The sequence below is a fragment of the Chiloscyllium plagiosum genome, unplaced genomic scaffold (assembly GCF_037043375.1).
Source record: "Chiloscyllium plagiosum isolate Xiang-an unplaced genomic scaffold, Cpla_swu_hap1 HiC_scaffold_3, whole genome shotgun sequence".
In the NCBI taxonomy this organism is placed as follows: domain Eukaryota; kingdom Metazoa; phylum Chordata; class Chondrichthyes; order Orectolobiformes; family Hemiscylliidae; genus Chiloscyllium; species Chiloscyllium plagiosum.
In genome coordinates, this window is record NW_028270141.1 from 148,100,252 (window position 1) to 148,120,274 (window position 20,023).

Here is a 20,023-nt window from a genome sequence, read left to right on the forward strand (position 1 = left end):
GGAGTGTGACATTTGGGAGTGTGACATCAGAGAGTGTGACATCTGGGAGTGTGACATCTGGGAGTGTGATATTTGGGAGTGTGACATCAGAGAGTGTGACATCTGGGAGTGTGATATTTGGGAGTGTGACATCAGGGAGTGTGACATCTGGGAGTGTGATATTTGGGAGTGTGACATTTGGGAGTGTGACATCAGAGAGTGTGACATCAGAGAGTGTGACATCAGAGAGTGTGACATCTGGGAGTGTGACATCTGGGACTGTGACATCAGGGAGTGTGATATTTGGGAGTGTGACATCTGGGAGTGTGACATCTGGGAGTGTGACATCAGAGAGTGTGACATCTGGGAGTGTGATATTTGGGAGTGTGACATCAGAGAGTGTGACATCTGGGAGTGTGACATTTGGGAGTGTGACATCAGGGAGTGTGACATCTGGGAGTGTGACATCAGGGAGTGTGATATTTGGGAGTGTGACATCAGAGAGTGTGACATCAGGGAGTGTGACATCAGAGAGTGTGACATCAGAGAGTGTGACATCTGGGAGTGTGACATGTGGGAGTGTGATATCTGGGAGTGTGACATCAGAGAGTGTGATATTTGGGAGTGTGACATCAGGGAGTGTGACATCTGGGAGTGTGACATCAGGGAGTGTGATATTTGGGAGTGTGACATCTGGGAGTGTGACATTTGGCAGTGTGACATCTGGGAGTGTGACATCTGGGAGTGTGATATTTGGGAGTGTGACATCTGGGAGTTTGACATTTGGGAGTGTGACATCAGGGAGTGTGACATCTGGGAGTGTGACATCTGGGAGTGTGACATTTGGGAGTGTGACATCAGGGAATGTGACATCAGAGAGTGTGACATCAGGGAGTGTGACATTTGGGAGTGTGACATCATGGAATGTGACATCAGGGAGTGTGACATCAGGGAGTGTCACATTTGGGAGTGTGACATTTGGGAGTGTGACATCAGAGAGTGTGACATCTGGGAGTGTGACATCTGGGAGTGTGATATTTGGGAGTGTGACATCAGAGAGTGTGACATCTGGGAGTGTGATATTTGGGAGTGTGACATCAGGGAGTGTGACATCTGGGAGTGTGATATTTGGGAGTGTGACATTTGGGAGTGTGACATCAGAGAGTGTGACATCAGAGAGTGTGGCATCTGGGAGTGTGACATCTGGGAGTGTGACATCTGGGAGTGTGACATCTGGGAGTGTGATATTTGGGAGTGTGACATCAGGGAGTGTGATATTTGGGAGTGTGACATCAGAGAGTGTGACATCAGGGAGTGTGACATCTGGGAGTGTGACATCTGGGAGTGTGACATCTGGGAGTGTGACATCTGGGAGTGTGACATCAGAGAGTGTGACATCAGAGAGTGTGGCATCTGGGAGTGTGACATCTGGGAGTGTGACATCTGGGAGTGTGACATCTGGGAGTGTGATATTTGGGAGTGTGACATCAGGGAGTGTGATATTTGGGAGTGTGACATCAGAGAGTGTGACATCAGGGAGTGTGACATCTGGGAGTGTGACATCTGGGAGTGTGACATCAGAGAGTGTGACATCAGGGAGTGTGACATCAGGGAGTGTGACATCAGGGAGTGTGACATCAGAGAGTGTGACATCAGGGAGTGTGACATCAGGGAGTGTGACGTCAGGGAGTGTGACATCAGGGAGTGTGACATCAGGGAATGTGACATCAGGGAGTGTGACATCAGGGAGTGTGACATCAGGGAGTGTGACGTCAGGGAGTGTGACATCAGGGAGTGTGACATCAGGGAATGTGACATCAGGGAGTGTGACATCAGGGAGTGTGACATCAGGGAGTGTGACGTCAGGGAGTGTGACATCAGGGAGTGTGACATCAGGGAATGTGACATCAGGGAGTGTGACATCAGGGAGTGTGACATCAGGGAGTGTGACGTCAGGGAGTGTGACATCAGGGAGTGTGACATCAGGGAATGTGACATCAGGGAGTGTGACATCAGGGAATGTGACATCAGGGAGTGTGACATCTGGGAGTGTGACATTTGGGAGTGTGACATTTGGGAGTGTGACATCAGGGAGTGTGACATCAGGGAGTGTGACGTCAGATGTTGTAATGTCTCAGGCTGCGATATTAGGAGTGTGACTGACATACAGAAAACACACAGATTCAATATTGACAATATATTTAATGCGTTCCTGTACAGTGGCTAGACACTACTAGCACTGTCCTGGGCAGATGTATACTGGCATCAGGTCACAGCTTACCTTCCTTGCATGGATGCAATAAATAACCTTCTGAGAAATGCGAAAAATAACCCTCATGAGAAGAGACCTTTCAGAAATTTTCTGCTTGCTCCTACGACCCATTCTCTAATCATCCTGCAGAAAAAGTAAACTGTCCAATTTGGAAACCGTGGTCAGAGCTCATCAATCCCTCAGTGTCTTATATACAGCCAGCTGATGACAAGATGGTGGCCTCACCTCACTGCCTTGGAAATGAAGCTGTATATGTGACATTGCAGAACAGTTTGCTCGAGGTACACATTTGGAGAGGGTCTGGCACTGGGGCAGAGACCCTACGAGCACTGTGCATGGGCTGGGAGGTCAGAATAGGACCCCCCCCATCCAACTAACACCACCATTGCCAGCCTCCGCCTAGTCTGTCAGCCTGGCTGCTCACCAATCTGCAACAGAATCCTTAAACCTGGCTTTTTTTGTGGTATTGGACTTTCTTCAGGGATGTGTGGGGAGAGGGGTTGGGTTGGGGTACAGGGATTGTATCCTGGCGTTGGTGGCAGGGAACAGTCCCTCAGAAGGAGCAGGTACGATCGGATTGTGAGGTTGGGTGGCCAAGGGGAACCCTGAGGTCAAACAGAGGGCAGAAAGATAACTCTGTATATTATCCATGGTCAGCCCGTCGCCTGCACACTGTCCCTTCAGTGGAGAAACGTCAACATTAAAACAGAATTTTTAAAAATCTTTTATACCTTTTTGCTTAACTTTCTTACAAACCAATAAGATGCCAGCGTCGATGTAGGCCATTCAGCCCATTTACTTTGCTCTACTATTCAATGAGATTATGGCTGATCTGACAGTCCTCAACTCCACCTTTTTCTCATGACTCTTGATCGATTCCCTTCCTGATTAAAAATCTGTCTATCCCAGCCTTGAATATAATTAGTGGTCCAGCCTCTGTAGTGTCCTCTGTGGTAAATAATTCCCCAGATGCATTCTCCCTCCGAGAGAGGAAATTCCTCTTCACCTCTGTTTTAAAAGTGTGAACCCCCTTATTCTGTGATGATACCCTCTGGTCCTAGGCTCTCGCACAAGGGGAAACAATCTTTTTATACCTACCCAGTCATGTCTCCTAAGATTTGTGCATGTTTCAATATAAAGAAATTGATAATCAGGAAACAGATCCCACCATCAGGAATTGTCCACCCTAGCAATCTGATTGGTCAGAGTGTGAAGTTGATCATTTGGGAATAGTGGGGAAGGGCTGCTATCAACGGTCCACAATAATCTCCAATCAAACTGGACTCCCCTTGGGCCGGTGTGAGGAGACCAGGATGTCTTCTGGAGAGACTGGGGTGAAGGTTTAGTTTCTCCTGTGATTTTCTGTCAATCAGGACGAGCGGCCATGGATGACACGAGCAGTTACTTTGGGAAGTCTTGGGCCTTGTTCTGTCAAACGAAGGAATACACCCAGAGCAGTTTAAATCCCATTTCTGATTGGAGGCTGGATTTCCTCATGAATGAGTGAGTGATTGACTGAGGGAGCGAGTGAGGGAGTGAATGAGGAAGCGGGGGGGGGGGGGGGGGGCGAATGGGGAAGCAAGTGAGGAGTGAGTGAGTGAGTTATTGAGGGAGTGAGGAGTGAGTGAGAGAGTGAATGAGGAGTGAATGAGTGAGTGAGGAGCGAGTGAGGAGTGAGAGGGAGTGAGTGGGTGAGGGAGTGAGGAATGAGTTAGTGAGTGAGTGAGGAGTGGGTGCATGGTGAGGGAGTGAGGAGTGTGAGTGAGGGAAGGAGGAGTGAGAGGAATAAGTGGGGGAGGGGTGGGGATCTGGTTTGAACTGGCTCAATCTGGGGTTGCGAATTCTCCAGGATTGTTTCGGAGTCTCCTAGAATTCTACTGAGAGTGTGGAAACCCTGGAGGGAAATCACCAGGCACTCATAAAGATCCTTCAGTTCTTTTCTGTCAGAGCTGCTTTGAACATTTCACTTTATCATATATAAGAATGTTAAAAATGGGGGATTCAAATAAAACTAATGAGTGGTGGTTTAACTGAGACTCAAGCATCAGGCAATGAGTCTTAGAAATCCCCAGCACAGAAATGGCCCTTTGGCCCATCGCAACCACCAAACTATTTCTACTGTTTGACCCGTAGCCTTGATATCGCAAGTGTATATCTTAGTACTTATTCAATGCTCCGATGGTTTCTGCCTCTCCCACCCTTACAGGTACTGAGGTCCAGATTCCCACCACCCCCTGGATGAAAAACCTTTTCCACACATCTCCTCTAAACCTCCTTTCCCTTATCTTAAATCTACGCCCCCTGGACACTGATCCCTCCATCAAGGGGGATGTTTCCTTCCTGTCTATGATCCTCATTATTTTATACAGCTCAATCATGTCCCCCACTCCAAGGAGCAGTGTGTCCAATCGCTCTTCATAGCCCACAGTTGAAGAAACCCGGCCCAACTCATCGTGTTCACTTTCAAAGGGACTACCCATACCAGCAGTACATTCATTTCTAAGTGTCACTGGTTCTCTTCTATTGACTAGAGTTTCCTCTGGATAGCAGATGTCTGAGGGGATGCGCAGCCACTTGATGCATCAGGATTGCATGTGGAGAATGGGGCAAGGAAACAGAAGTGGAGCCTGTGTGAGCTGGGCCGAGCCTCCGTTAACTGAGCCTAGCCCATGAAAACTGGACTCAGTCTGTGAGGACTAGGCCCGGCCCGAGAGAACTGGGCCCATCCCGAGAGAAACAGACTGGACTGGTCAGTGGGAGTTGGGCCCAGCTTGTGTATCCAGCCACAGCAGGAGAGCAAGGCAACTATAAATCTTCAGGTGCTCATTGTAAATCCTGATTTCTCCCTGCACAAGAACACCACCATCCACTAGTTTATATCTTCCACCCGCTGCACGCTCCTGCTGTCACACAACCGATAGGCTGAATCGCCTGTCTGCTGTAAAATGCCACATCATTTTGATTCACATTTCACTCCTGGGGTTTGAATTAGATCGACGTTTTCGGTGGGAAGTTTTCAAGTTGCCTTTGAGCCGACTAGTCCTTCTCTCTCTCCCCTGCGCTCTCTCGCCATTTCTGCCTCAGGACTGATCAGATTTGGGGTATTTGCTGAGGGAATGGAACTGGATGTGGGAAGGGGCAAGGGACTAAAGTAAGGGATGGATGGGAAGGAGCATGAGGGAGGCTAAAGAGGGCAGGAAAGGGAACTAATTAATCCCGTAGATCTTAGCCACATAATGTCATGGCTCAGACTTCCCACTGTGGTGGGGAAGCAGGTGGAGCGCCTGTTCTAGAACATTCTGTAGTGCAGCATGCTGTGACGCACACGGACCAGTCCAATTCACTGGGAGAGCGTTCTGGCTCTGTCTCAGTTCTGCTTCTCTAACATATCCTCCATGATGGCAATGAGGTGATCGAGGCCCCACAGATAGCCGTCCTCCCGATTGCCTTCCACCCATGCGCTCCTGTGGGTCAGGACCTGGCCCTCAGGAAGGGGCGTCGTTTTTCCAAAATCGATCATCCAAACCTTGGCCTGTTCCCGCCTGTCGTGCACAAAGAGCAAGGAGCTGCCAATCACCTGGGATACCGAAGGGGAGAGAGAGAGAGAGAGAGAGAGAGAGGCCGTTAATACAAGCAGGCTCACTCAAACTACAATATTTTTTATTCATTCATGGGATATGGACAGCACTGGCTAGGTCAGCACTATATTGCCATCCCTAACAGGGTGTTATGAGTTAACCACATTGCTGTGGGTCTGGAATTATCTATAGGCCACATCAGGTAAAAACGGCTGATTTCCTTCCCTAAAGTCATTAGGGAGCCAGATGGGTATTTCCTGACAATTGACATCATTAGATCCTTAATTCCAAATTCTGTATTGGATTCAAATTCACCATTTGCTGTGGCAGGATTTGAACCCAGGGCCCGAGAACGTTATCTGAGTTCTTGGATTAATAGTCTAGCAATAATACCACGAGGCCATTGCCTCCTCACTAATGAATGATGGTTAGGGTGTAACCATTGCTGTACTATAGGAACTCCTAGTGGTCAAGTGACACACAGCAAGATCCCAAAAGTGGTCACCTACACTGGCCACACATGTTGAGTGGTAAATATTGGCCAGGTCACTTTGATAACTTCCTTGTTCTCCCAAGTAGTTTTGCAGGGGTTATTTAGCACTGTAATGTTCTACCCACCCCTCTGGCAGTGTGGCCCTCTCTCTTCCTTGTGATATGGCACTGAAATGGCAGGCTAGCTTTTTCATTTTTGAGCTTAGTTCCAGGAGTGGCACGAGGACCCAGGAGCTCCCAACTCAGAGGGCAAAGAATTAACCATAAATCTGACAAGGAATCAATCCAAATCAGTCTGCTCTAGGGAGGCAAAGTGACCCGTATGTGTGTGTATGGGGACGGTTGTGTGTGTGTGTGTATGGGGACGGGTGTGTGTGTGTGTGTATGGGGACGGTTGTGTGTGTGTGTATGGGAACGGGTGTGTGTGTGTGTATGGGGAGGGGTGTGTGTGGGGGGAGGGGTATGTGTGTGTGTATGGGGAGGGGTGTGTGTGTGGGGAGGGGTATGTGTGTGTGTATGGGGAGGGGTGCGTGTGTGTGTTTGGGGAGGAGTGTGTGTGTGTTTGGGGAGGGGCATGTGTGTGTATGGGGAGGGGTGTGTGTGTGTGTATGGGGAGGGGTGCGTGTGTGTGTTTGGAGAGGAGTGTGTGTGTGTGTATGGGGAGGGGTGCGTGTGTGTGTTTGGGGAGGAGTGTGTGTGTGTTTGGGGAGGGGTGTGTGTGTATGGGGAGGGGTGTGTGTGTGTATGGGGAGGGGTGTATGTGTGTTTGGGGAGGGTGTGTGTATGTGTTTGGGGAGGGGTGTGTGTGTGTTTGGGGAGGGGTGTGTGTGTGTATGGGGAGGGGTGCGTGTGTGGGAAGGGGAGTGTGTGTGTTTGGGGAGGGGTGTGTGTGTATGGGGAGGGGTGTGTGTGTGTGTGTGTGGGGAGGGGTGTGTGTGTGTTTGGGGAGGGTGTGCGTGTGTGTGTTTGGGGAGGGGTGTGTGTGTGTTTGGGGAGGGGTGTATGTGTGTGGGGAGGGGTGTGTGTATGGGGAGGGGTGTGTGTGTGTTTAGGGAGGGGTATGTGTGTGTGTATGGGGAGGGGGGTGTGTGTGTGTTTGGGGAGGGGTGTGTGTGTATATGGGGAGGGCTGTGTGTGTGTGTATGGGGAGGAGTGCGTTTGTGTGTTTGGGGAGGGGTGTGTATGTGTTTGGGGAGGGGTGTGTATGTATGGGGAGGGGTGTGTGTGTGTGTGTGGGGAGGGGTGTGTGTGTGTGTGTGTTTAGGGAGGGTGTGCGTGTGTGTGTTTGGGGAGGGGTGTATGTGTGTTTGGGGAGGGGTGTGTGTTTGGGGAGGAGTGTGTGTGTGTTTGGGGAGGGGTGTGTGTGTGTGTATGGGGAGGTGTGTGTGTGTGTGTATGGGGAGGGGTGTGTGTGTGTGTATGGGGAGGGGTGTGTGTGTGTATTTGGGGAGGGGTGTGTGTGTGTATGGGGAGGGATGTGAGTATGTGTTTGGGGAGGGGTGGGTGTATGCGTTTGGGGAGGGTGTGCGTGGAGCTGCCAATCACCTGGGAGCAAGGAGCTGCCAATCACCTGGGATACCGAAGGGGAGAGAGAGAGAGAGAGAGAGAGAGAGGCCGTTAATACAAGCAGGCTCACTCAAACTACAATATTTTTTATTCATTCATGGGATATGGACAGCACTGGCTAGGTCAGCACTATATTGCCATCCCTAACAGGGTGTTATGAGTTAACCACATTGCTGTGGGTCTGGAATTATCTATAGGCCACATCAGGTAAAAACGGCTGATTTCCTTCCCTAAAGTCATTAGGGAGCCAGATGGGTATTTCCTGACAATTGACATCATTAGATCCTTAATTCCAAATTCTGTATTGGATTCAAATTCACCATTTGCTGTGGCAGGATTTGAACCCAGGGCCCGAGAACGTTATCTGAGTTCTTGGATTAATAGTCTAGCAATAATACCACGAGGCCATTGCCTCCTCACTAATGAATGATGGTTAGGGTGTAACCATTGCTGTACTATAGGAACTCCTAGTGGTCAAGTGACACACAGCAAGATCCCAAAAGTGGTCACCTACACTGGCCACACATGTTGAGTGGTAAATATTGGCCAGGTCACTTTGATAACTTCCTTGTTCTCCCAAGTAGTTTTGCAGGGGTTATTTAGCACTGTAATGTTCTACCCACCCCTCTGGCAGTGTGGCCCTCTCTCTTCCTTGTGATATGGCACTGAAATGGCAGGCTAGCTTTTTCATTTTTGAGCTTAGTTCCAGGAGTGGCACGAGGACCCAGGAGCTCCCAACTCAGAGGGCAAAGAATTAACCATAAATCTGACAAGGAATCAATCCAAATCAGTCTGCTCTAGGGAGGCAAAGTGACCCGTATGTGTGTGTATGGGGACGGTTGTGTGTGTGTGTGTATGGGGACGGGTGTGTGTGTGTGTGTATGGGGACGGTTGTGTGTGTGTGTATGGGGACGGGTGTGTGTGTGTGTGTATGGGGACGGTTGTGTGTGTGTGTATGGGGACGGGTGTGTGTGTGTGTGTATGGGGAGGGGTGTGTGTGGGGGGAGGGGTATGTGTGTGTATATGGGGAGGGGGGTGTGTGTGGGGAGGGGTATGTGTGTGTGTATGGGGAGGGGTGCGTGTGTGTGTTTGGGGAGGAGTGTGTGTGTGTTTGGGGAGGGGCATGTGTGTGTATGCGGAGGGGTGTGTGTGTGTGTATGGGGAGGGGTGCGTGTGTGTGTTTGGAGAGGAGTGTGTGTGTGTGTATGGGGAGGGGTGCGTGTGTGTGTTTGGGGAGGGGTGTGTGTGTGTGTATGGGGAGGTGTGTGTGTGTATGGGGAGGGGTGTGTGTGTGTATGGGGAGGGGTGTGTGTGTGTATTTGGGGAGGGGTGTGTGTGTGTATGGGGAGGGATGTGTGTGTGTGTTTGGGGAGGGTTGTGAGTATGTGTTTGGGGAGGGGTGGGTGTATGCGTTTGGGGAGGGTGTGCGTGTGTTTGGGGAGGGGTGTGAGTATGTGTTTGGGGAGGGGTGGGTGTGTGTGTTTGGGGAGGGGTTTGTGTGTGTATGGGGAGGGGTGTGTGTGTGTGTATGGGGAGGTGTGTGTGTGTGTATGGGGAGGGGTGTGTGTGTGTGTATGGGGAGGGGTGTGTGTGTGTATTTGGGGAGGGGTGTGTGTGTGTATGGGGAGGGATGTGTGTGTGTGTTTGGGGAGGGTTGTGAGTATGTGTTTGGGGAGGGGTGGGTGTATGCGTTTGGGGAGGGTGTGCGTGGAGCTGCCAATCACCTGGGATACCAAAGGGGAGAGAGAGAGAGAGAGAGAGAGGCCGTTAATACAAGCAGGCTCACTCAAACTACAATATTTTTTATTCATTCATGGGATATGGACAGCACTGGCTAGGTCAGCACTATATTGCCATCCCTAACAGGGTGTTATGAGTTAACCACATTGCTGTGGGTCTGGAATTATCTATAGGCCACATCAGGTAAAAACGGCTGATTTCCTTCCCTAAAGTCATTAGGGAGCCAGATGGGTATTTCCTGACAATTGACATCATTAGATCCTTAATTCCAAATTCTGTATTGGATTCAAATTCACCATTTGCTGTGGCAGGATTTGAACCCAGGGCCCGAGAACGTTATCTGAGTTCTTGGATTAATAGTCTAGCAATAATACCACGAGGCCATTGCCTCCTCACTAATGAATGATGGTTAGGGTGTAACCATTGCTGTACTATAGGAACTCCTAGTGGTCAAGTGACACACAGCAAGATCCCAAAAGTGGTCACCTACACTGGCCACACATGTTGAGTGGTAAATATTGGCCAGGTCACTTTGATAACTTCCTTGTTCTCCCAAGTAGTTTTGCAGGGGTTATTTAGCACTGTAATGTTCTACCCACCCCTCTGGCAGTGTGGCCCTCTCTCTTCCTTGTGATATGGCACTGAAATGGCAGGCTAGCTTTTTCATTTTTGAGCTTAGTTCCAGGAGTGGCACGAGGACCCAGGAGCTCCCAACTCAGAGGGCAAAGAATTAACCATAAATCTGACAAGGAATCAATCCAAATCAGTCTGCTCTAGGGAGGCAAAGTGACCCGTATGTGTGTGTATGGGGACGGTTGTGTGTGTGTGTGTATGGGGACGGGTGTGTGTGTGTGTGTATGGGGACGGTTGTGTGTGTGTGTATGGGGACGGGTGTGTGTGTGTGTGTATGGGGACGGTTGTGTGTGTGTGTATGGGGACGGGTGTGTGTGTGTGTGTATGGGGAGGGGTGTGTGTGGGGGGAGGGGTATGTGTGTGTATATGGGGAGGGGGGTGTGTGTGGGGAGGGGTATGTGTGTGTGTATGGGGAGGGGTGCGTGTGTGTGTTTGGGGAGGAGTGTGTGTGTGTTTGGGGAGGGGCATGTGTGTGTATGCGGAGGGGTGTGTGTGTGTATGGGGAGGGGTGCGTGTGTGTGTTTGGAGAGGAGTGTGTGTGTGTGTATGGGGAGGGGTGCGTGTGTGTGTTTGGGGAGGAGTGTGTGTGTGTTTGGGGAGGGGTGTGTGTGTATGGGGAGGGGTGTGTGTGTGTGTATGGGGAGGGGTGTATGTGTGTTTGGGGAGGGTGTGTGTATGTGTTTGGGGAGGGGTGTGTGTGTGTTTGGGGAGGGGTGTGTGTGTGTATGGGGAGGGGTGCGTGTGTGGGAAGGGGTGTGTGTGTGTTTGGGGAGGGGTGTGTGTGTGTATGGGGAGGGGTGTGTGTGTGTGTGTGGGGAGGGGTGTGTGTGTGTTTGGGGAGGGTGTGCGTGTGTGTGTTTGGGGAGGGGTGTGTGTGTGTTTGGGGAGGGGTGTGTGTGTGTGGGGAGGGGTGTGTGTATGGGGAGGGGTGCGTGTGTGTTTAGGGAGGGGGATGTGTGTGTGTATGGGGAGGGGGTGTGTGTGTGTTTGGGGAGGGGTGTGTGTGTATATGGGGAGGGCTGTGTGTGTGTGTATGGGGAGGAGTGCGTTTGTGTGTTTGGGGAGGGGTGTGTATGTGTTTGGGGAGGGGTGTGTGTGTGTGGGGAGGGGTGTGTGTGTGTGTGTGTTTAGGGAGGGTGTGCGTGTGTGTGTTTGGGGAGGGGTGTATGTGTGTTTGGGGAGGGGTGTGTGTTTGGGGAGGAGTGTGTGTGTGTTTGGGGAGGGGTGTGTGTGTGTGTATGGGGAGGTGTGTGTGTGTGTATGGGGAGGGGTGTGTGTGTGTGTATGGGGAGGGGTGTGTGTGTGTATTTGGGGAGGGGTGTGTGTGTGTATGGGGAGGGATGTGTGTGTGTGTTTGGGGAGGGTTGTGAGTATGTGTTTGGGGAGGGGTGGGTGTATGCGTTTGGGGAGTGTGTGCGTGGAGCAGCCAATCACCTGGGATACCAAAGGGGAGAGAGAGAGAGAGAGAGAGAGAGGCCGTTAATACAAGCAGGCTCACTCAAACTACAATATTTTTTATTCATTCATGGGAAGGGCCTGTGCCCGAAACGTCGAATCTCCTGTTCCCTGGATGCTGCCTGACCTGCTGTGCTGTTCCAGCAATAAAGTTTCAATATGGACAGCACTGGCTAGGTCAGCACTATATTGCCATCCCTAACAGGGTGTTATGAGTTAACCACATTGCTGTGGGTCTGGAATTATCTATAGGCCACATCAGGTAAAAACGGCTGATTTCCTTCCCTAAAGTCATTAGGGAGCCAGATGGGTATTTCCTGACAATTGACATCATTAGATCCTTAATTCCAAATTCTGTATTGGATTCAAATTCACCATTTGCTGTGGCAGGATTTGAACCCAGGGCCCGAGAACGTTATCTGAGTTCTTGGATTAATAGTCTAGCAATAATACCACGAGGCCATTGCCTCCTCACTAATGAATGATGGTTAGGGTGTAACCATTGCTGTACTATAGGAACTCCTAGTGGTCAAGTGACACACAGCAAGATCCCAAAAGTGGTCACCTACACTGGCCACACATGTTGAGTGGTAAATATTGGCCAGGTCACTTTGATAACTTCCTTGTTCTCCCAAGTAGTTTTGCAGGGGTTATTTAGCACTGTAATGTTCTACCCACCCCTCTGGCAGTGTGGCCCTCTCTCTTCCTTGTGATATGGCACTGAAATGGCAGGCTAGCTTTTTCATTTTTGAGCTTAGTTCCAGGAGTGGCACGAGGACCCAGGAGCTCCCAACTCAGAGGGCAAAGAATTAACCATAAATCTGACAAGGAATCAATCCAAATCAGTCTGCTCTAGGGAGGCAAAGTGACCCGTATGTGTGTGTATGGGGACGGGTGTGTGTGTGTGTGTATGGGGACGGGTGTGTGTGTGTGTGTATGGGGACGGTTGTGTGTGTGTGTGTGTATGGGGACGGGTGTGTGTGTGTGTGTATGGGGACGGTTGTGTGTGTGTGTATGGGGACGGGTGTGTGTGTGTGTGTATGGGGACGGGTGTGTGTGTGTGTGTGTATGGGGAGGGGTGTGTGTGGGGGGAGGGGTATGTGTGTGTGTATGGGGAGGGGTGTGTGTGTGGGGAGGGGTATGTGTGTGTGTATGGGGAGGGGTGCGTGTGTGTGTTTGGGGAGGAGTGTGTGTGTGTTTGGGGAGGGGCATGTGTGTGTATGGGGAGGGGTGTGTGTGTGTGTATGGGGAGGGGTGCGTGTATGTGTTTGGAGAGGAGTGTGTGTGTGTGTATGGGGAGGGCTGTGTGTGTGTGTATGGGGAGGAGTGCGTTTGTGTGTTTGGGGAGGGGTGTGTATGTGTTTGGGGAGGGGTGTGTGTGTGTGGGGAGGGGTGTGTGTGTGTGTGTGTGTTTAGGGAGGGTGTGCGTGTGTGTGTTTGGGGAGGGGTGTATGTGTGTTTGGGGAGGGGTGTGTGTTTGGGGAGGAGTGTGTGTGTGTTTGGGGAGGGGTGTGTGTGTGTGTATGGGGAGGTGTGTGTGTGTGTATGGGGAGGGGTGTGTGTGTGTGTATGGGGAGGGGTGTGTGTGTGTATTTGGGGAGGGGTGTGTGTGTGTATGGGGAGGGATGTGTGTGTGTGTTTGGGGAGGGTTGTGAGTATGTGTTTGGGGAGGGGTGGGTGTATGCGTTTGGGGAGGGTGTGCGTGGAGCTGCCAATCACCTGGGATACCAAAGGGGAGAGAGAGAGAGAGAGAGAGAGGCCGTTAATACAAGCAGGCTCACTCAAACTACAATATTTTTTATTCATTCATGGGAAGGGCCTGTGCCCGAAACGTCGAATCTCCTGTTCCCTGGATGCTGCCTGACCTGCTGTGCTGTTCCAGCAATAAAGTTTCAATATGGACAGCACTGGCTAGGTCAGCACTATATTGCCATCCCTAACAGGGTGTTATGAGTTAACCACATTGCTGTGGGTCTGGAATTATCTATAGGCCACATCAGGTAAAAACGGCTGATTTCCTTCCCTAAAGTCATTAGGGAGCCAGATGGGTATTTCCTGACAATTGACATCATTAGATCCTTAATTCCAAATTCTGTATTGGATTCAAATTCACCATTTGCTGTGGCAGGATTTGAACCCAGGGCCCGAGAACGTTATCTGAGTTCTTGGATTAATAGTCTAGCAATAATACCACGAGGCCATTGCCTCCTCACTAATGAATGATGGTTAGGGTGTAACCATTGCTGTACTATAGGAACTCCTAGTGGTCAAGTGACACACAGCAAGATCCCAAAAGTGGTCACCTACACTGGCCACACATGTTGAGTGGTAAATATTGGCCAGGTCACTTTGATAACTTCCTTGTTCTCCCAAGTAGTTTTGCAGGGGTTATTTAGCACTGTAATGTTCTACCCACCCCTCTGGCAGTGTGGCCCTCTCTCTTCCTTGTGATATGGCACTGAAATGGCAGGCTAGCTTTTTCATTTTTGAGCTTAGTTCCAGGAGTGGCACGAGGACCCAGGAGCTCCCAACTCAGAGGGCAAAGAATTAACCATAAATCTGACAAGGAATCAATCCAAATCAGTCTGCTCTGGGGAGGCAAAGTGACCCGTATGTGTGTGTATGGGGACGGTTGTGTGTGTGTGTGTATGGGGACGGTTGTGTGTGTGTGTATGGGGACGGGTGTGTGTGTGTGTATGGGGAGGGGTGTGTGTGGGGGGAGGGGTATGTGTGTGTGTATGGGGAGGGGTGTGTGTGTGGGGAGGGGTATGTGTGTGTGTATGGGGAGGGGTGCGTGTGTGTGTTTGGGGAGGAGTGTGTGTGTGTTTGGGGAGGGGCATGTGTGTGTATGGGGAGGGGTGTGTGTGTGTGTATGGGGAGGGGTGCGTGTGTGTGTTTGGAGAGGAGTGTGTGTGTGTGTATGGGGAGGGGTGCGTGTGTGTGTTTGGGGAGGAGTGTGTGTGTGTTTGGGGAGAGGTGTGTGTGTATGGGGAGGGGTGTGTGTGTGTATGGGGAGGGGCGTATGTGTGTTTGGGGAGGGTGTGTGTATGTGTTTGGGGAGGGGTGTGTGTGTGTTTGGAGAGGGGTGTGTGTGTGTATGGGGAGGGGTGCGTGTGTGGGAAGGGGTGTGTGTGTGTTTGGGGAGGGGTGTGTGTGTGTATGGGGAGGGGTGTGTGTGTGTGTGTGTGTGTGGGGAGGGGTGTGTGTGTGTTTGGGGAGGGTGTGCGTGTGTGTGTTTGGGGAGGGGTGTGTGTGTGTTTGGGGAGGGGTGTGTGTGTGTATGGGGAGGGGTGTGTGTGTGTGTGTGTGTGGGGAGGGGTGTGTGTGTGTTTGGGGAGGGTGTGCGTGTGTGTGTTTGGGGAGGGGTGTGTGTGTGTTTGGGGAGGGGTGTGTGTGTGTGGGGAGGGGTGTGTGTATGGGGAGGGGTGCGTGTGTGTTTAGGGAGGGGTATGTGTGTGTGTATGGGGAGGGGGGTGTGTGTGTGTTTGGGGAGGGGTGTGTGTGTATATGGGGAGGGCTGTGTGTGCGTGTATGGGGAGTAGTGCGTTTGTGTGTTTGGGGAGGGGTGTGTATGTGTTTGGGGAGGGGTGTGTGTGTATGGGGAGGGGTGTGTGTGTGTGTTGGGAGGGGTGTGTGTGTGTGTGTTTAGGGAGGGTGTGCGTGTGTGTGTTTGGGGAGGGGTGTATGTGTGTTTGGGGAGGGGTGTGTGTTTGGGGAGGAGTGTGTGTGTGTTTGGGGAGGGGTGTGTGTGTGTATTTGGGGAGGGGTGTGTGTGTGTATGGGGAGGGATGTGTGTGTGTGTTTGGGGAGGGTTGTGAGTATGTGTTTGGGGAGGGGTGGGTGTATGCGTTTGGGGAGGGTGTGCGTGTGTTTGGGGAGGGGTGTGAGTATGTGTTTGGGGAGGGGTGGGTGTGTGTGTTTGGGGAGGGGTTTGTGTGTGTTTGGGGAGGGGTGTGTGTGTATTTGGGGTGTGTGTGTGTGTTTTTGGGGAGAGCGTGTGTGTATGTTTGGGGAGGCGTGTGTCTGTTTGGGGAAGGGTGTGAGTATGTGTTTGGGGAAGGGTGTGTGTGTGTTTGGGGAGGTGGAGGAGTGTGTTTGGGGAGGGTGTGTGTGTGTTTGGGGAGGGGGTGTGTGTGTTTGGGGAAGCGTGTGTGTGTGTTTGGGGAGGGGGAGGGGTGTGTTTGGGGAGGGGTTAGTGTGTATGGGGAGGGGTGTGTGTGTTTGGGGAGGGTGTGCGTGTGTTTGGGGAGGGTGTGTGGTGTGTTTAGGGAGGTGTGTGTGAGTGGGGAGGGGTGTGTGTGTTTGGGGAGGGGTGTGTGTGTGTTTGGGGAGTGGGTGTGTTTGCATTTGATGGAGGGGTGGGTGTGTGTTTGGGGAGGGTGTGTGTGTGTTTGGGGAGGATGTGTGTGTACGTTTGGGGAGGGAGTGTGTGTGCATTTGGGGAGAGGGTGTGTGTGTGTTTGCGGAGGGGGTGTGTGTGAGTTTGGGGAGGTGCGTGTGTGGGGAGGGGTGTGTGTGTTTGGGGAGGTGTGTGTCTGTGGGGACGGTTGTGTGTGGGCAGGGGTGTGTGTGTGTTTGGGGAGGGGTATGTGTGTGTTTGGGGAGGGGTGTGTGTGTTTGGGGAGGGGTGTGTGTGTTTGGGGAGGGGTGAGTGTGTTTGGCGAGGGGTGAGTGTGTGTGTTTGGTGAGTGGATGTGTGTGCGTTTGGGGATGGGCTGTCTGTGCGTTTGGGGAGGGTGTGTGTGTGTGTTTGGGGAGGTTGTGTGTGTGTGTTTGGGGAAGGGGTGTGTGTGTGTTTGGTGAGGGGTGTGTGTGTTTGGGGAGGGTGTGTGTGTTTGGAGAGGGTGTGTGTGTTTGGGGAGGGTGTGTGTGTGTTTGGGGAGTGTGTGTGTTTAGGGAGGGGGTGTGTGTGCGTTTGGGGAGGGTGTGTGTGTTTGGGGAAGGGGTGTGTGTGTATGTTTGGGGAGGTGTGTGTGTGTTTTTGGGGAGGGGTGTGTGTGTGTGTTTGGGGAGGGTGTGTGTGTGTTTGGGGAGGGGTGTGTGTGTTTGGGAGGGGTGTGTGTGTGTGTGTGTTTGGGGAGGGGTGTGTGTGTGTGGGGAGGGGTGTGTGTATGGGGAGGGGTGCGTGTGTTTTTAGGGAGGGGTATGTGTATGTGTATGGGGAGGGGGGTGTGTGTGTGTTTGGGGAGGGGTGTGTGTGTATATGGGGAGGGCTGTGTGTGCGTGTATGGGGAGGAGTGCGTTTGTGTGTTTGGGGAGGGGTGTGTATGTGTTTGGGGAGGGGTGTGTGTGTATGGGGAGGGGTGTGTGTGTGTGTGGGGAGGGGTGTGTGTGTGTGTGTTTAGGGAGGGTGTGCGTGTGTGTGTTTGGGGAGGGGTGTATGTGTGTTTGGGGAGGGGTTGTGTGTTTGGGGAGAAGTGTGTGTGTGTTTGGGGAGGGGTGTGTGTGTGTGTATGGGGAGGTGTGTGTGTGTGTGTGTATGGGGAGGGGTGTGTGTGTGTGTATGGGGAGGGGTGTGTGTATTTGGGGAGGGGTGTGTGTGTGTATGGGGAGGGATGTGTGTGTGTGTTTGGGGAGGGTTGTGAGTATGTGTTTGGGGAGGGGTGGGTGTATGCGTTTGGGGAGGGTGTGCGTGTGTTTGGGGAGGGGTGTGAGTATGTGTTTGGGGAGGGGTAGGTGTGTGTGTGTTTGGGGAGGGGTTTGTGTGTGTTTGGGGAGGGGTGTGTGTGTATTTGGGGTGTGTGTGTGTGTTTTTGGGGAGAGCGTGTGTGTATGTTTGGGGAGGCGTGTGTCTGTTTGGGGAAGGGTGTGAGTATGTGTTTGGGGAAGGGTGTGTGTGTGTTTGGGGAGGTGGAGGAGTGTGTTTGGGGAGGGTGTGTGTGTGTGTTTGGGGAGGGGGTGTGTGTGTTTGGGGAAGGGTGTGTGTGTGTTTGGGGAGGGGGAGGGGTGTGTTTGGGGAGGGGTTAGTGTGTATGGGGAGGGGTGTGTGTGTTTGGGGAGGGTGTGCGTGTGTTTGGGGAGGGTGTGTGGTGTGTTTAGGGAGGTGTGTGTGAGTGGGGAGGGGTGTGTGTGTTTGGGGAGGGGTGTGTGTGTGTTTGGGGAGTGGGTGTGTTTGCATTTGATGGAGGGGTGGGTGTGTGTTTGGGGAGGGTGTGTGTGTGTTTGGGGAGGATGTGTGTGTACATTTGGGGAGGGAGTGTGTGTGCATTTGGGGAGAGGGTGTGTGTGTGTTTGCGGAGGGGGTGTGTGTGAGTTTGGGGAGGTGTGTGTGTGGGGAGGGGTGTGTGTGTTTGGGGAGGTGTGTGTCTGTGGGGACGGTTGTGTGTGGGCAGGGGTGTGTGTGTGTTTAGGGAGGGGTATGTGTGTGTTTGGGGAGGGGTGTGTGTGTTTGGGGAGGGGTGTGTGTGTTTGGGGAGGGGTGAGTGTGTTTGGGGAGGGGTGAGTGTGTGCGTTTGGGGATGGGCTGTGTGTGCGTTTGGGGAGGGTGTGTGTGTGTGTTTGGGGAGGTTGTGTGTGTGTGTTTGGGGTGGGTGTGTGTGTTTGGGGAGGTGTGTGTGTGTTTGGGGAGTGTGTGTGTTTAGGGAGGGGGTGTGTGTGCGTTTGGGGAGGGTGTGTGTGTTTGGGGAAGGGGTGTGTGTGTATGTTTGGGGAGGTGTGTGTGTGTTTTTGGGGAGGGGTGTGTGTGTGTGTTTGGGGAGGGTGTGTTGTGTTTGGGGAGGGATGTGTGTGTTTGGGAGGGGTGTGTGTGTGTGTTTGGGGAGGGGTGTGTGTGTGCGTTTGGGGAGGTTGTGTGTGTTTGGGGAGGGGGTGTGTGTGCGTTTGGGGAGGGTGTGTGTGTGTTTGGGGAGGGGCATGTGCGTTTGGGAAGGGTGTGTGTGTTTGGGGAGGGGGTGTGTTTGCGTTTGGGGAGGGTGTGTGAGTTTGGGGAGGGGTGTTTGTGTGTGTTTGGGGAGGGTGTGTGTTTGGGGATGTGTATGTGTTTGGGGAGGGGTGTGTGATGTTTGGGGAGGGGTGTGTTTGTGTGTTTGGGGAGGGGTCTGTGTGTGTTTGGGGAGGGGGTGTGTGTGCATTTGGGGAGGGGGCATGTGTGTGTTTTGGGAGGGGTGTGTGTGTTTGGGGTGGGGTGTGTGTGTTTGGTGTGGGTGTGTGTTTGGGAAGGGGGTGTCAGTGCGTTTGGGGGGGTGAGTGTGCGTTTGGGGAGGGGGTGTGTGCGTTTGGTGAGGGTGTATATGTGTGTAAGGGGAGGGTGTGTGTGTGTTTGGGGAGGGGTGTGTGTGTTTGGGGAGGGGTGTGTGTGTGTTTGGGGAGGGGTGTGTGTGTGTATTTGGGGAGGGGGTGTGTGCGTTTGGGGAGGATTGTGTGTGTTTGGGGAGGTGTGTGTGCGTGGGGAGGGGTGTGTGTATTTGGGGAGGGGTGTGTGTGTGTGCGTTTGTGGAGGGTGTGTGTGTGCGTTTGGGGAGGGGTGTGTGTGCGTTTGGGGAGGGTGTGTGGTGTGTTTGGGGAGGTGTGTGTGAGTGGGGAGGGGTGTGTGTGTTTGGGGAGGTGTGTGTCTGTGGGGACGGTTGTGTGTGGGCAGGGGTGTGTGTCTGTTTGGGGAAGGGTGTGTGTGTGTGTTTGGGGGGGTATGTGTGTGTTTGGGGAGGGGTGTGTGTGTTTGGGGAGGGGTGAGTGTGTGTGTTTGGCGAGTGGGTGTGTGTGCGTTTGGGGAGGTTGTGTGTTTGTTTTTGGGGAGGGGTGTGTGTGTGTTTGGGGTGGGTGTGTGTGTTTGGGAATGGGGTGTGTGCGTTTGGGGAGGTGGGTTTGCATTTGGGAAGAGAGTGTGTGCGTTTGGGGAGGGTGTGTATGTATGTTTGGGGAGGGGGTGTGTGCGCGTTTGGGGAGGGTGTGTGTGTGTGTTTGGGGAGGGGCATGTGCGTTTGGGGACGGTCTGTGTGTTTGGGGAGGGTGGGTGTTTGCGTATGGGGAGGGTGTGTGAGTTTGGGGAGAGGTATGTGTGTGTGTTTGGGGACGGTGTGTGAGTTTGGGGAGGGCGTGTGTGTTTGGAGAGGGGGTGTGCGCGTTTGGGGAGGTGTGTCTGTGTTTGGGGAGGGTGTGTGTTAAGGGAGGGGGTGTGTGTGCGTTTGGGGAGGGTGTGTGTGCTTGGGGAGGGGGTGTGTGTGTGTGTATGTTTGGGGAGGTATGTGTGTGTGTTTGGGGAGGGTGTGTGTGTGTGTTTGGGGAGGGTGTGTGTGTGTGTGGTTGGGGAGAGGTGTGTGTGTGTTTGGGGAGGGGTGAGTGTGTGTTTGGGGAGGGGTGTTTGTGTTTGGGA

At 52.5% G+C, this 20,023-nt stretch overlaps 1 protein-coding gene across 1 annotated transcript in view; it reads right to left on the reverse strand.

Annotated features, from left to right (window-relative positions):
- Nucleotides 1-2,161: 2,161 nt before the first annotated feature.
- itpkb (inositol-trisphosphate 3-kinase B) overlaps nt 2,162-20,023 on the reverse strand; it is a 280,890-nt gene continuing 263,028 nt past the window's right edge. The window contains exon 7 of the mRNA XM_087984184.1: nt 2,162-5,828. Within this exon, the coding sequence (XP_087840310.1) occupies nt 5,619-5,828 (210 nt within the window). The 3' untranslated portion in view covers nt 2,162-5,618. The remainder of the gene's footprint in view (nt 5,829-20,023) is intronic.